The 14,720-nt window shown below is 42.3% G+C and overlaps 1 protein-coding gene across 1 annotated transcript in view; it reads right to left on the reverse strand.

Moving 5' to 3' along the window:
- Nucleotides 1-3,342: 3,342 nt before the first annotated feature.
- Nucleotides 3,343-14,720, reverse strand: part of GOT2 (glutamic-oxaloacetic transaminase 2) — a 29,443-nt gene continuing 18,065 nt past the window's right edge. The window contains exons 3-10 of the mRNA XM_059045429.2: nucleotides 13,391-13,519; nucleotides 11,280-11,339; nucleotides 10,580-10,741; nucleotides 10,101-10,205; nucleotides 8,831-8,981; nucleotides 8,185-8,350; nucleotides 5,171-5,321; nucleotides 3,343-4,590 (exon numbers count right to left, since the gene is read on the reverse strand). Of these exons, the coding sequence (XP_058901412.1) occupies nucleotides 4,468-4,590; nucleotides 5,171-5,321; nucleotides 8,185-8,350; nucleotides 8,831-8,981; nucleotides 10,101-10,205; nucleotides 10,580-10,741; nucleotides 11,280-11,339; nucleotides 13,391-13,519 (1,047 nt within the window). The 3' untranslated portion in view covers nucleotides 3,343-4,467. The remainder of the gene's footprint in view (nucleotides 4,591-5,170; nucleotides 5,322-8,184; nucleotides 8,351-8,830; nucleotides 8,982-10,100; nucleotides 10,206-10,579; nucleotides 10,742-11,279; nucleotides 11,340-13,390; nucleotides 13,520-14,720) is intronic.

The following is a 14,720-nucleotide window of genomic DNA, read 5'->3' on the forward strand; positions in this document are numbered from 1 at the left end:
AAATAATGTTATATAAATGGAATCATACAGTCTGCAACTTTTTAGGACTGGCTATTTTTACTTAACAGAATTGCCCAGAGACTTATGCAGTGTGTGTATGTTTTATTTATTACCGAGTAACAATATGCCATGGTATCTGCAGTTTGTGTAACTAATCACTTTTGAAGGACATCTGAGCTGTTGCAGGTTTTTTAAGACATAAATAACAGCTTTGAGATTTATGAATTTTACCAAAAAATTTATACTTTCAGTGCCCAATACAGTGGTTTTTAGTATATTCAGACTTTTGCAATCTAATATCAGATATCTGATATCTAATATCAGAACATTGTTATCACTCCCCCCAAAACCTTGTAACCATTAGCAGTCACTCTCCATTCGTCCCTCCCCCAGGCACCCGGCAACCACTAATCTACTTTGTGCTCTGGATGAGCTGTTTTCAAGGTTGTTGAAGCATGTATTAGTACTTTATTCCTTTTTATTGCCGAGTAATATTACATGTATATATGTATATGGCTATATCACATCTCGTTTATTCATTCATCAGTTGTTTGGACATTTGTGGTTTCTATTTTTTGGCTATTATGAATAATGCCACAATGAATGTTGAGATACACTTTTTGTGCACACGTTTTCATTTATTTTAGGTATATATGTAGAAGTAGAATTGCTGGGTCAAATGGTAACTCTATGTTTAACCTTTTTTTTTTTTTTTTTTTTTTTGCGTTACGCGGGCTTCTCACCGCTGTGGCCTCTTCCGTTGCGGAGCACCGGCTCCAGACGCGCAGGCTCAGCGGCCATGGGTCATGGGCCCAGCCGCTCCGCGGCATGTGGGATTTTCCCGGACTGGGGCATGAACCTGTCCCTGCACCGGCAGGCGGACTCTCAACCACTGCGCCATCAGGGAAGCCCTATGTTTAACCTTTTGAGAAATTGCCAGACTTTTTTTTTTTTTTTTTTAATAAATTTATTTACTTTTGGCTGTGTTGGGTCTTGTTGCTGTGTGCGGGCTTTCTCTAGTTGCGGTGAACGGGGGTTACTCTTCGTTGTGGGGCATGGACTTCTCATTGCGGTGGCTTCTCTTGCTGCGAAGCACAGGCTCTAGGTACGGGCTTCAGTAGTTGTGGCACATGGGCTTAGTTGCTCTGCGGCATGTGGGATCTTCCCGGACCAGGGCTGGAACCCGTGTCTCCTGCATTGGCAGGCGGATTCTTAACCACTGCGCCACCAGGGAAGCCCTGCCAGACTGTTTTCTAAAGCAACTGCACCATTTTACATTCTGACCAACAGTGTGTAAGGGTTCTAGTTTCCCCATATCCCTGATAATCCTTGTTATTGTCTGATTATAGCCATCCTAGTGGGTATGAAGTGATTCTCATTGTGGTTTTGAGTTGTATTTCCCTGATGACTCATGTTAGCATTTTTCATGTGCTTATTGGCCATTAGTATGTCTTCTATGAAGAAGTGTCTATTCAGACCCCCTTTTTATTGTTGAGTTGTAAGAGTTCTTTATATATTCTGGATACAAATTCCTTATCAGTTACATGATTTTCAATACTACTCTCAACATATTTATAAAATTATCATTTTTTAAAAAAGAAAAAGTTATTATATCTAATAACTGGCCTTTCAGTTATTAGATATAAATAAACCAATAATTTCTATTAAAATTTTTTTCCAATCAACTATACTCCAATAAAATTAATTTAAAAAATTTCCACAGCCTAGAAGTAAGGAAAAAAGTTTCAAACAAAATTCTCAAGTTGGTTGAGTGAGCTGGACTTTGGCTGTTTAGATGTAAGCCTAAGGCAGTTGTTCTAATAGAGCCCAATAGCTGGCCTATGCATCAGCTGTATCTGCACCACCTAGAAAGTTTTCTTTTTCTCATTTAAAAAAATAGATTTGCAAGCCTTACCTGAGACATATTGAGTCAGAGTGCCTAGAGGTAAGGCCAGGGAACTAATATTAAAAATTTTTTAAATCCAGATTTGGGAACTATCCTACCTCAAATGATGGTGAAACAAGGCATGAGTACTCTTTCTGGGCAGGCAAGCTACCTCCTCCATCAAGTGGAAGAACATCTTAGACCCTAGCAGGAAATGAGGAAAGGGTTGATGATGGCCAACAGACTGAACTATGAGAAAAACATCAGGTTCACACCGTACACGACTTTTCAGTGAGGAATAGGACTTGGTCCAGGGTGAGCTGAAAATACATGTGTTTAAAAATAACAAGGTCAGTCGGGTGGTCAAGTTGCTTTTCCAGCTGAGGTCTTGGCAGCCAACTTTCAATCATTTTGGCTCCAGACAGGGAGACTTAAAGCAGTTTCTTCTAAGCTAGGCAGTCATCTCCTTTATAGAGCAGCTGACTAATATGTTTACTGTTTCCCCATTTAAGATAGTTTCCCAAAGACATCTGGTGATCAGTCCATTCACTTGACCTTTTACCACCTTGGTGTATCCATTACCAATAGGAACACAGAGAGCCAAGGAGAGGAGTGAGCCCATCATGTACTGTGTCTCTTAGAGAGTGAGGAGAAGCAAGGGGGAACGAACAAGTTGAGCCTGCTTTCCCCTCCCAACAATAATCAAAACACTGTGGTTGGGCTCTGGGCCTGACTCCTGCTCCACTGCCTGTCTGCCCAGTAGTTGTACTATCTTGAGTGGCTCCTGGCATTAAGCTGAAGGTGACAGAAAAACCTTGGGATGTCTGCTGACAGAACATATGACTTTATAGTAGAGGCTGCACACTGGCGATCTACTGTTTGCATCTTGCTTGCAAATCATTAAAAAAAAAAAAAAGAATTAGTTGCCAGCTTTTAAGCATCAATAGACCTCCCATAAAAATCAGGATTTCCATTTTTATTTGAAAAATTTAAGACCTGCAACCCTGGGCTTTCATTTTCACAGTGCCTGTCACTTACTTCCCTACTATGCCTCATCTCTGAGGATGCGGGCTGGTCACTGACAATCATCTCACACCCAGTTCACATCGCTTTTTTACTTTACATGCACTGTTTATATTACCTACTTGACTCCTCTAGACACCCGAAGTTGCCATCTCCCCTCCCCATCTCCTCATCACTGCCTCTATCCACAGGATCCTTTGAGGCACTCCATTTACTTGTCTACCAAGGTCCAGAGGATTGTACCAACATTTCCAGCGTTGCTGGACTAGACATGAGGAATGACACGACAAAGATGTGGCTTTGGTTTACATTCAAAACAGCTAAAACATCTCTTGGCTTATGGTCATCTGGACACAATTCCAGATTCCAGGGATATATACCCACTCCTACCCTTTCATCCCATTAAAGAAAAAAGATAACATGGTAAATGGCAGTTGGGTCTACAGTAACTTTATTGTAAGAGAGAGACCAGGCTGCAATAAGTCTACATGATTAGAGCAAATGGTGGTTATCCTTCCAAAGGGTGAAGCCTGAGCCCAGCGGGCAGCACACAAAAGTTAAAATCAAAGCCCAGAATATCCTCTTTCCTGATTCTACCCTGCACTGCCTGACTCATGATATGAAATGAGTGACTGCACAACCATACTGAACAAAGCTACGAGGTCCAACTGGGCAGAGGCAACATCCCTACAGGAGATAACAATCATTGAAGGGGATGCTGACATAAAGTGCAGTTACCTACTCTCCACTATTCTTTGCCAAGAAAAGCGAGGGTATGGGATGAGCAGTAAATAATGTTCTTCATTCTTCAAATAAGTGAATCCTATGCGATGGGACTGATGGTCAATCAAGGAGTAGAACAGGATGAAAATCTAGGCTAGTTATAGATCTTTGTGCCTAAGGAAAAGAACAGCAGTGAGTAAGGAGAAAAGAGGAACATTAAAATGCCTGCAAGTACTAAAAAGGAGAGCCTTCTTTCTTTTTTTCTTAAATAAGACAGGAAATTGCATCTTTTATTTTCTTTGCTGCAGCAGTAGCAGACTCGCTGTAAAACATGGTTTCTGTCATACAGTTTGTTGATAAGGTTGCTCAGTCATGGGAGGACAAACATCGGGCTGACTGTTAATGTCAGAACTAGGTCTTTTCACAAAGCCTCTAATAGGTGCTATTTTCACGCTGGTTTTACAGAGGAACCCGCAACACCAAACGGTGCTTCTGTTAAAGCTTCTGAAATATCGCAATGGTGTGATTGACAGGTATTTTTTGGGCTTATATCTTTCTTGTATATGTAAACTCTGTTGAACAAACTGGAGATAAAAGGATGAGTGAGAGTTTGGTTTACAGCCACAAAGTTCCCAACACCAGCCACAGGTGCCTCCGCCCTATTTCACTGCCCATTCTTTTCTGAGAAACACATTCAATCGCTGAGTTTTAAAGTACTGTGGTTGAAAAAAAGGATCCGCTCACCACCATCCACTCTCCCTCTTCCTCCGTGTGAATCTCACAATAGCAGAGGCTGAAGACAGGAAGGTTGTCTCTGTCCCCTCTGACCAGGGGAATTACTTGGTGACCTGGTGAATGGCATGAGAAAGGTAGCCCACGTTGCCAGAGGTGACCCCTGCCACAGAGATACGGCCATCCTTTGTCATGTAGATGGAGAACTCCTTGGTCAGCCGCTCCACCTGCAGAGAGAAGAGTGTGTGGGCACTTCCTGGTCAGGGGGGTCTCCACAGCCCTGGCATGGCACAATTAGCCGACAGTTAGAACAGGAAAATAACAGAAGGTCTGTTTTCTCACCTAAACCCTATTCCCAGAATTTGGTATGCTAGCTTAGAATAAAAGAAGAATAAAAAGCTATTTTAAAGTAGGATGTTGAGTTCTGAAGTGTGACCAGGTGAAAAAAATCTTATATTCAGCCTTTGTAGAAAAATTGATCCAGAATCCAGCTATGGAACAGCTACTCTTCCTATCAATATTCAGGCTCCTGCTTGTTCTGGAATCTTTCTGAGAAACAGCAGTGTTTATAAAAATGATCAAAACAAGCTCTGTTCTTCAGAAGTTTGCAACCTCATAGAGGATACAGACAGGTAAACGACCAACAAAGAATAAAACGAAATGAAAGCTTCATATTTCTTTTACCTATGAATGAAGCTTCAAAATGACTGTTTTTAGAGTAATCCTAAATGGGTAGGTGACTTGAGGAATTTTGGTTTGCAAGGACTGATCAATTGGTCTGCTGCGGAGAAATCGGAGTCCACTCACCTGTTCAGGCTTTAGGCCTGTGAAACAAAACATGCCAATCTGGTCAACGATGTGCTGCCAGTTGTGGGAGGAGCCCTCCTTCTTGAGGTTGGAGACCAGCTGAGTCCGCATGCTAATGATGCGGTCGGCCATGCCCTTTACTTCTTGTAACCTGGAAAAAAACCCCAAGATGGAGCTCAATTCTGGCCAAGCGCTGACAAATAAGCCAGTTCCCGGCATTTTTACCTCCCCTGAGTACTGCTCTAGCGTGCCTCAATTCTCTGTTTTTGACCAAGTCCTGTGTTGTCATTGGTCTCGGAAGAAAGCTATTTTACAGGGCTTCCCTGGTAGCGCAGTGGTTGAGAGTCCGCCTGCCGATGCAGGGGACGCGGGTTCATGCCCCCATCTGGGAAGATCCCACATGCTGTGGAGCAGCTGGGCCCATGAGCCATGGTTGCTGAGCCTGGGCTCTGCAACGGGAGAGGCCACAACAGTGATATTTTACAGCATCCTGCTTTATATCAGAACACCATTTTGATCAGGCAACTAAAATAGTTGATATAATTGAGTTATTAAGAAAAATGAATGTGGAGTACCTTTGTATTTACTAGATGGATACTGCCCAATCCATGAATTATTGAATTATTTAATAAAGCCAATTAGATTTTCAATTTTTAAAAAAAGAAAAATGAATGACTAAATTACTCTAAAACATAGGAGGACTAAGGCTCTCCATCCCTTATGCAAGGGGCAAAAGCTGCAAATTACACAGTAAAATATGACCATATTCCTTAACATGGATGGAAGAAACATTCCTGCCTTCACAATTAAAGACAGTGTGCTGTGAACCTACCATGTGCCCAGCCATGTGGCTAGGTGCTGAGGAGAAAGGGAGGACTGAGACCCGGCCTCTCCCTTTAAAAGCTTACCATTGTGGCTGGGAGCAAACCTGTAAACAACTGATTATCGAACAAGGTGGGATAAGTTAAGAATCGATAGAATTGTGCTGTGTTAAGAGAGCCCTGAGAAAAGAGGGTGAATTCTGTCTGGGGGAGCACAGAAGGCAGTCCTCTGACTGAGCATGCTCGCTGGATTCAGGACACAGTCTTCCCCTTCCTCAGAATCTACCCCTTCATTCTGTTCCTATGGAGCTATGGGAAATTCTTGTTGGCTCTCACTAACTAGATGACTGTAAATAATTTATCTCATTGTTCTTATGTGTTCACTTTTCAAACCATCTCTCCACCATGATGTCATGCAGAGGTAGAACAGAGGTTACATACTGCCAATGAAAGGCCAAATAAGAGTCTTCGTCATGTCTTATTTGACCCAGTTAAACATTCTTAGATTTGGTACATGCACATAAAGACGTGGATGTGTAGCCTCTCTTGAAAAACAAGAAGCTGGCAACACTGCACCAGACTTGTGATTACCGGCTGGAGCCCCTAGTCCTACTAAGGATGGCATTTGATTTTAAATTTCCTGTAGCCCTATCCATCCAGCTTCATTCACTTTGAGGCCTGGGCCCTAAAGGTACTGAGTACATGACCATGGCTAGATCCAGGGCCACCTTAGCAACCACTGTCCCCCTGCCCCCTCCCGCCCCCATGCTCCTTGCTGTCCACAGAATGAAGTTCTGAATTCTCACAATATCAAGGTGCTTCATGACCTGCTCCCACCTTCCCAGCTTTGCTGCCTTCTCCACCCTCCTTACACTCAGTGTTTCTGCTACAAAACCCACTTGGTTTGAAGCACACCCTGCACGATGCACATCGCGTGCCCGTGCTGATCCTCACGCACATCTTTCCCCTTCCTTTCCTTTCCTTTCCTTTCCCCTGCCTTTTCTCTTCAAGGCAGAGCTCAAATGCTGCTGTCTGCATCACTTCCTCCCTCATTCCCCACTAATCAATAGTTCTTCCTTTACTCAGCATTTATTCCATCTGCCTTGTAGCAAAGCTATACGTGTATCTCTCTCACTAGAATATAAACTCCCAAAGGGAAGAGATATCTTAGTCACCTAGCACAGTCTCTCTGTCATCTCTGTACACTACAGACTTCAAATGAGTACTGAAATGCATACATTAAAAAAATAAACATCTTGATAACCATTAAGGACCATGGAAATATTTTTTAAAACCACTTAAAAATATTAAGAAAAAAAGCTGAGAATAATTCTTAGTGACAAAAACAAAACCAACCCTACACACACATATATAACATATTTACACATACATATGATACATGGACATACTATTCATGTTACAGCTATGAATAATAACAGGCAAAGAAAATAAATCTGGGTTATAGTGACTTGCCCAAACTTTCTGAAATGTACTCACACATTACTTTTATAACAGATCTAATTTAAAAAGTAGTTGATTTTTTGGTAAGCCTTGCATAGATCTGTTGTACTGAAAAGAAATATCCTGAACCAGACTCTATTTACTTCAATATTCAGAGGATTAATCTAAATAAGGTAGAAAAAAGTTGTTCCATGATGACCAGGTGAGCTGTGGAAGAAGTTTCTGACAGACTTAGCTTTTCTATCCAATTAGCTGCTTAGGGATCTATGCCCTCGGTTAACCAGCTACACAGGATAAACTCTTATTAACAAATCACACCTTCCATGACTCCGAATTATATATAGCAGGGGTTGGCAAGCTTTCTCTAAAGGGCTAAATGGTAAATATGTTAGGTTAGCTGTTAGCTGCAGACTCTCTGTCACAACTACTGAACTCTGCTGTTGTGACATGAAAGCATCCATACACAATTCATCAAGAAATGGGGGCAGCCTAGATTTCACCTGCAGAACATAGTGTGCCAACCCCTAATCTAGACCAATGTTTTCTCTTACGGGGAACAACCTACTTATTTGTTCGAAAGTGCTGACAAAATGTACACTCCTCTCTCCTTCCTCCCCTTCCACATATGGAAGCTGAGTGACACTGCATGTCCCTATAAGTCAAGTATAAAGGAGCTCTGAAGGATCAGTGGTGGGAAGGGTAGACGGCTGGGGAATGTCAAAGCGCCTTTACCATTGTTTCCGTAAATCCGGGCTGGTCAGAATAGTGGAGGCGATCCGGGCGCCATTGAGAGGAGGGTTGGAATACATGGGACGGATCAGGATCTTCAGCTGTGATTCTACCCTCCTGGCTTCATCAGCATCTTTGCAGACCACAGTGAAGGCTCCCACACGCTCACCTGAAGAGAAAAAATGGATCTTGTCTTCTGGTTCTCCTATCTAAAATACTAAAGGCAGTCATGATTCCATTCGCTATGTGTTATCTGTTTCCATCAGAAGCACAAAATAATGCTTTGTTATAAATAAGAAGTTTTCAACAACCAGCATGGTGAATCTACAACAGAAAGTTGGAGTACTAGAGAGTGGTCACAGGTCTCTCTTCACTGTATCTATCTTCCTGGCTCACAGAGCAGTCACTTTTTGTTTAGAGAAGCCGTGATAGGTTTATTTGCTGGAGGAATTCAGGGACACTGAATAAGATATGGCTTAGAGCAGTAAAATCCACTTTACCCATCTTTCCTCTCTGGGTAAGAGGGACACAGACAACACATGCACACGCACAACCCACCCCTTCCAAGACTCTACACCTTTGTGGCACCCTCTCCCACCCCTTCTTCAGTCTCAGCAGAACACATATCACCCTAGGTCCTCTAGCTTACCGTATAAGCCCATGTTCTTGGCATAGGACTGGCAGAGGCAGACATTAATGCCCTGTTCGATGAAATGGCGCACAGCCCAAGCATCCTTGTTACCATCGCCACTGGCAAACCCTTGGTAGGCCATGTCAAAGAATGCAAAAAGATTGTTTTTCTGGAAAGGAAAGAAAAGATGACCAAAGCTTTAGGCAGTTCTTCTCAAGATGCCCCAGATGGTTATCTGTGCTTATTGGGACCATGCCTGCTTCACTCAGACAAAGTCAACAGTTTTCTCCTCAGGTGGCAGTTTGGAGATGTTTAATTTTCCTAGAGTTAAGGTATCAACATATATATGTTTTTATTCAATACTTTGGTGGATATGGGCCTTCAAGAAGACATTAAGAAAAGATAATGTTAATCCAACCTGGACAGAATGCTGTCTGGTCAAATAGCAAGCATGGCATGTGTGATCTTAGTTCCCTGACCAGGGATTGAACCCACGCTCCCTGCATTGGAAGCATGGAGTCTTAACCACTGGACCACCAGGGAAGTCCAAACAGGAAGCTCTTCTAAGGCCCACAGTGGTCTGGGTAGTTATTTTGGTCCAGCCAACACAGGACGAGCCTCAGCCTTTCCTGGGGCTAATGAGGCTCTGGCAGGCCATCTTATTCCCAGGGCTCAGGGGACAGCCTCATTATAACCATCTCATTTTGAAAGTGCTCTCTGAATGCTGTTTCTCTGTCCCACTCTGTTCGCAGCTTAGGTTTGAGAGAACGTAAAGAAAGGGAAACCGAAAGGAGTGAGAATGGGGACACGAGCCAACAGGAATATCTTCCTCCTTGGGAATTTTGACTAGTGCCTTCTCTCACAGAAGAATAAGAATCACTGTGAATAATTAACGGCAATGCCAAGGAGAGTGGAAAAGACAGGAGGGGATGTGAAAAAAAGGATAAAAGGATGAACAAGTAGCCACTGACCAGGGCAAGTGTAGGCACCAACAGCAGATATCCTGGGGCCAGGGGATACCGACTGTGCAGACTAGCCAGCGACAAATTTTATCAGAATTCTATACATCTTGGCTGAGGAGCAAAAATTATTTTCAAACTGCTCATGTATCATCAATTACAGAACTGCTAATTATGCAAACAAGGAGTTCTTTCCTGGCAACTACAACTATGTGTGGAAATTTCATGCAGCCTCGAGGTTAATTCTCACTGTTAAGACTTCGCCAAGTGAAGCATCCAAGGCTAGTTACTAAACACAGAACAGTCACCGGTCAGTTCACCTGCCTCACCTTCACCACAGCAGCCATCTCCTTCCACTGTTCAGGACGAGGGTCCACTCCCGTGGGGTTGTGGGCACAGGCGTGCAGGAGAATAACACTCTGTGCTGGTATTTTCTAAAGAGAACAACAACCAAGAGATTACTTTGCAGCTTTAAAGGAGATCATTTACCTGAAATGCCACAGGGTCACCATTATTTGATAAGTAACGAAAATAATGTGAGGTCTGAGAATTAGCTCATCCTGGTTTTTTTTTTTTTTTTTTTTTTTTGGCCGCTCCGTGTGGCATGCAGGATCTTAGTTCCCCGACCAGGGGCTGAACCCATGTGCCCTGCAGTGGAAGTATGGAGTCTTAACCACTGGACCACCAGGGAAGTCCCTCATCCCAGTGTTTTAAGTTGGATATTGAGACCTAAGTGGGAGACATCAAATCTCCACAGGGAGGTTTATTCCTTGTTCCTTCCCCCTCCTGCCCTGAAAGCCACACTTACTGAAATGTCCTCAATAGCGCCTGTGAAGTCAAAGCCACACGTCTTGGGGTCATAGTATCGATAACTGTGTATCTGCATGCCAGCGTCCCTGAAGATGGGCGTATGATTTCCCCAGGATGGTTTGGGCAGAAAGACGTCTCGGCTGAACTTAAAAAATCTTTGCTAAAAGATGGAATGAAAGGGAATGGAAAAATGAAGAAAGGAGAGGCAAAAACGACAACAAAAAAGTTGATATATTTAACTGAGAAGACATTTTTCTCTATTGAAAGTCAGCTTCTCTCTACGATTGAGAGACAGTGATAACTCAACAGCGAGACTGCCTGGGCTGGAATCAGGCTGCAACAATTACACTGGCTATGTAGCCAAGGACCTGTCTGGGCCTCACTTTCTTCCTCTGTAAAATGGCATTAACTAAATCTCCCTCAGAAAGATTAAACAAGTTAAGATATAAAATCTCCTAGGTACAGTAGGTACTCAATAAATTGTACTTATTATTATAATTGTCTCTTCCTTATAATTTCTTCTAAGTACTTCCATACCCCGCTCTCCTCCCAACTCAATTTATTAGAGAACTGGAAATCTTCCAGCTTTGTGGAAAGAGGAAATCTACTTCTGGGTCAGAAGTCAAACTCATATGCAATAGGGAACCCCATTATCCCCAGCTTATAGACCGTCTTACTGAAGGAGTTTCCCGACTCACCAGAAAATTGGCTCCAATCCTTAAGGCCCCGGTTCCAGAAATGGTCTGCACGGTGATATACTGAAGGAGAGACACCCCTAGTCAGTGAGGTGCAGCACTCTCTCTACTGGGCCCACGACTTAACAAACCTGAGCTCAAGCCCACAGGGAGGCATCGTATGGTCAGTACCCTTCTTTCTTCAGAAGGTGAAGACACCCTTCCAAATGAATATTTAGAAACGAGAGAAGAGTACTACTGTTTCATTCCATTTTCTAAGAGAGAGCAACTCTCATTACAGGTTCTCAGAAGAGCTGGCTCTTCAGTTTCTAACACCTGTGCTGATGTGGAAGCTAATTCCTTATGGCCTGCCCTGAAAGTTGTTAGTATCATACTGTGTCATATGAGAAACTTTCAGGACACAGCCCCCCACCAGATATGAAAAAGGAGTGATTTATACAGAGAAAATAAGACACGATGAACAGTCACTACATTAAAATATTATTCTAGACTTATATGAAATTGAATGACTCTCTGAACATCAAAAAGCGAGTCATCTTAAAAAGTCAACAAGTATATTAGAATAACATTATTACATGAGTAATATTCTATGAGTTTTCATAATCTGAAAATACTTTTTGGGTAACAAGGAGATGGCCTGAGGTAAATCTTCAAATTGGTCAACTTTAGGGGATGAGTAAGAAACTACAGTAGGGTTTTTTTTGTTGTTGTTGTTGTTTTAGGCATCATAGAAGTACAAGGCACTACAAAACATAAATCTACTTTCTGGACTGGGAGGCAGTGGATTAAATGTTGGGGGAAGCCTACTAACAAACTCTTTAGTAAACAAAGTTTGCCTGTGCAAACTTTGGCATGTTAGGAATAAAAACCTAACTGTAAATCTAATAATAAGAATCAGAAAGACACAGCAATTTATAAAAGAGAAGCTGATGTGATTTTAAGATAGGCCAGTCTTACACTTAGGTTACAATTCGCTACATGATACACAGACTAAGCAAAAATTACAGAAAAATACAGACGTTTTAATGAGAGGTTAACAGGTGGTTGATTATATGGATAGCAATCAAACCATATTTTGTCCATGACTTAGGATCATTACTACATTACCCTGGGGTCAAGGTTGTATGCTTCTCTTCCACTTAGTGAACTAATGTTCTTAGACCAGTATTGTGAATAAACTATTCATTCTGGCCTTGAGAATGGGGAGGGGAGATGTGGTAGCTTAGCTTTGCTTTGTGTGTTTTCCCCCAGACTTACCGAGAAAAATAAATATTTAAACACACAAATGTATCTATTAAAAAAACACATTTGTTTCAAAAGCAAGGAAACTATAATGCACATGACACCGCATATCAGGCTGGCTGGCTGCATCCCACCTGCATGATGTGAGTCTTGTACTACAAGTGCTGGGCCTGTGTTTACCCTGTGGGTGCATACAAGAATCTGTTTGTAAAAAGCTTATGTTCAGTAACCTTTAGGGACGTCTTTCTTCCACAGTAAGAGGGTCCCCAGGGAGCTGGAGGGAGGAGACACCTAGGAACCACTTGTGCTTCACCTCTTGGCTGCAGGGATGCTCTCTGCCCTCTGAGAGGAGGGAGATAGCACGGAGGGAGCATGGTCTGCTCTTTCAACATCCAAGCTGGCTGTGAAGGGGCGGCAGAGGAGTGCCAGGCTTGTCCTGGCCCCGACAGTCACCCTGTGGCTTGTTTTTTGCCTGTTTCTTCTACCTAAGCTGGCAGCTTGGGACATGAGGGCGGGGGCTAATTATAGGCCTTAAAACTTGGCATAGTTTGGCATTCCTCAAAGCCATTCAGTGTAAAATGAACATAAGCACACACAGAGACTAACAGCAAAAACTGTCAAATCTTAAGTCAAATCACTACAACATTTTTAGGATTACTACTACATTTTTGGAATTGGTATTATATGAAATCTTATATTGAATTAGTGGCAATTTACTACCTAAAGAAGAGATATTAGTCATGGTGCAGCTACCTCAAAACGATCATCACACACAAAGGGGTGTATCTTTTCTTATTTAAATTACTTCATATTTGTTTAAACTGTTAAATTTAAAAAGAGACCCGTATGATGCCAGAGTCTGTTCTCCTTACCCGGCCACTTTTCAACACTTCGTTGTTCTCGCCCAGGGCTAGTTCTGCAGATGCCTTACAAAATTCAGCCAGTCCCCCAATGGGCAGGTATTCTTTGTCCAAATTTCTTGCAGCAATCTGGGCCTCTGCCTAGATAAGAGAAAATGCATCCATTTAGTTTCTTCTCCTTACATGGAATTACCATGAATAATATCTAATGTTTTATAAGTTAAATTTTGGAAGTAAAGCCTTTTAAAAAATTTGGAGATATTGTTCAAGAAGAAGGGTAAGTAGAATATATCTTATATTACAGAAAAGGAATATTAAATTTTTATCATATTTTACTTTATTTTTAGAAGTTAGGTTTTTTTAAAAAAAAACTTATTTATTTTATTCATTTATTTTTGGCTGCATTGGGTCTTCATTGCTGTGCGCGGGCTTTCTCTAGTTGCGGAGAGTAGGGAGCGCAGGCTCAGTAGTTGTGGCTCACGGGCTCTAGAGCACAGGCTCAGTAGTTGTGGTGCAGGGGCTTAGTCGCTCCACAGCATGTGGGATCTTTCCAGACCAGGGCTCGAACCTGTGTCCCCTGCACTGGCAGGCGGATTCTCAACCACTGCGCCACCAGGGAAGCCCATTGAGTTAGGTTTTATGTGAATGGGTAGGTATATGGTGTCTCTTGGTTTTTAAAAAATGGCATTCTTGGGATGCACAAGAACAAGGTTTAAGAGCAACACTTAAAGTAGATATAAGATGATAAAACCAAAACAAATACATAAAGAAGTATTTTAAGGTATATACCAGTCTAAGAACTTCAAAAGGTTAATAGTAATAGTCACATATCTACATGCTTTGGAGTCAGAGGCCTGGCTGTCCCTTACTAGCTGTGTGACCCTGGGTGATTTATTAACCTCCCTGAACCTCAGTTTGCTCACCTGTTGAATGGGGGAACAGCTATTTCTACACCTCATATGACTGAGGTGAAGAGTTAAGAGGTAATGTACAAAAGTGTGTGGTGGTGTTTCAGCTTATATCAATAGCTAACACATGCTGAATAGTTTAAACTGATTTACTGCGAACAAAAGCAATCCCCGCATGACCTGGGACCCAGTAGACAGCGGTTTTTTGAGTCTTCTCATCACAACCATTTCTTGAGTCCTTTTTTTCTACTCAGAGAATTAGAGAGAGGACACCTCATCCACACTCCCATACACTCAGAACTTTCTTCTTTCAGTGGTTAATTCAGCCCATGCTCTGTTACTACAGTGGCTCAGGAGGGCCTGAGCCAGCCTACTGCAGCTCAGATGATCACAGGGTTCTTTATTCCCACCCCAAAGTATGCTTCTGTAACTTC

The sequence above is a fragment of the Kogia breviceps genome, chromosome 18, assembly GCF_026419965.1.
Source record: "Kogia breviceps isolate mKogBre1 chromosome 18, mKogBre1 haplotype 1, whole genome shotgun sequence".
Taxonomy (NCBI): Eukaryota; Metazoa; Chordata; class Mammalia; order Artiodactyla; family Physeteridae; genus Kogia; species Kogia breviceps.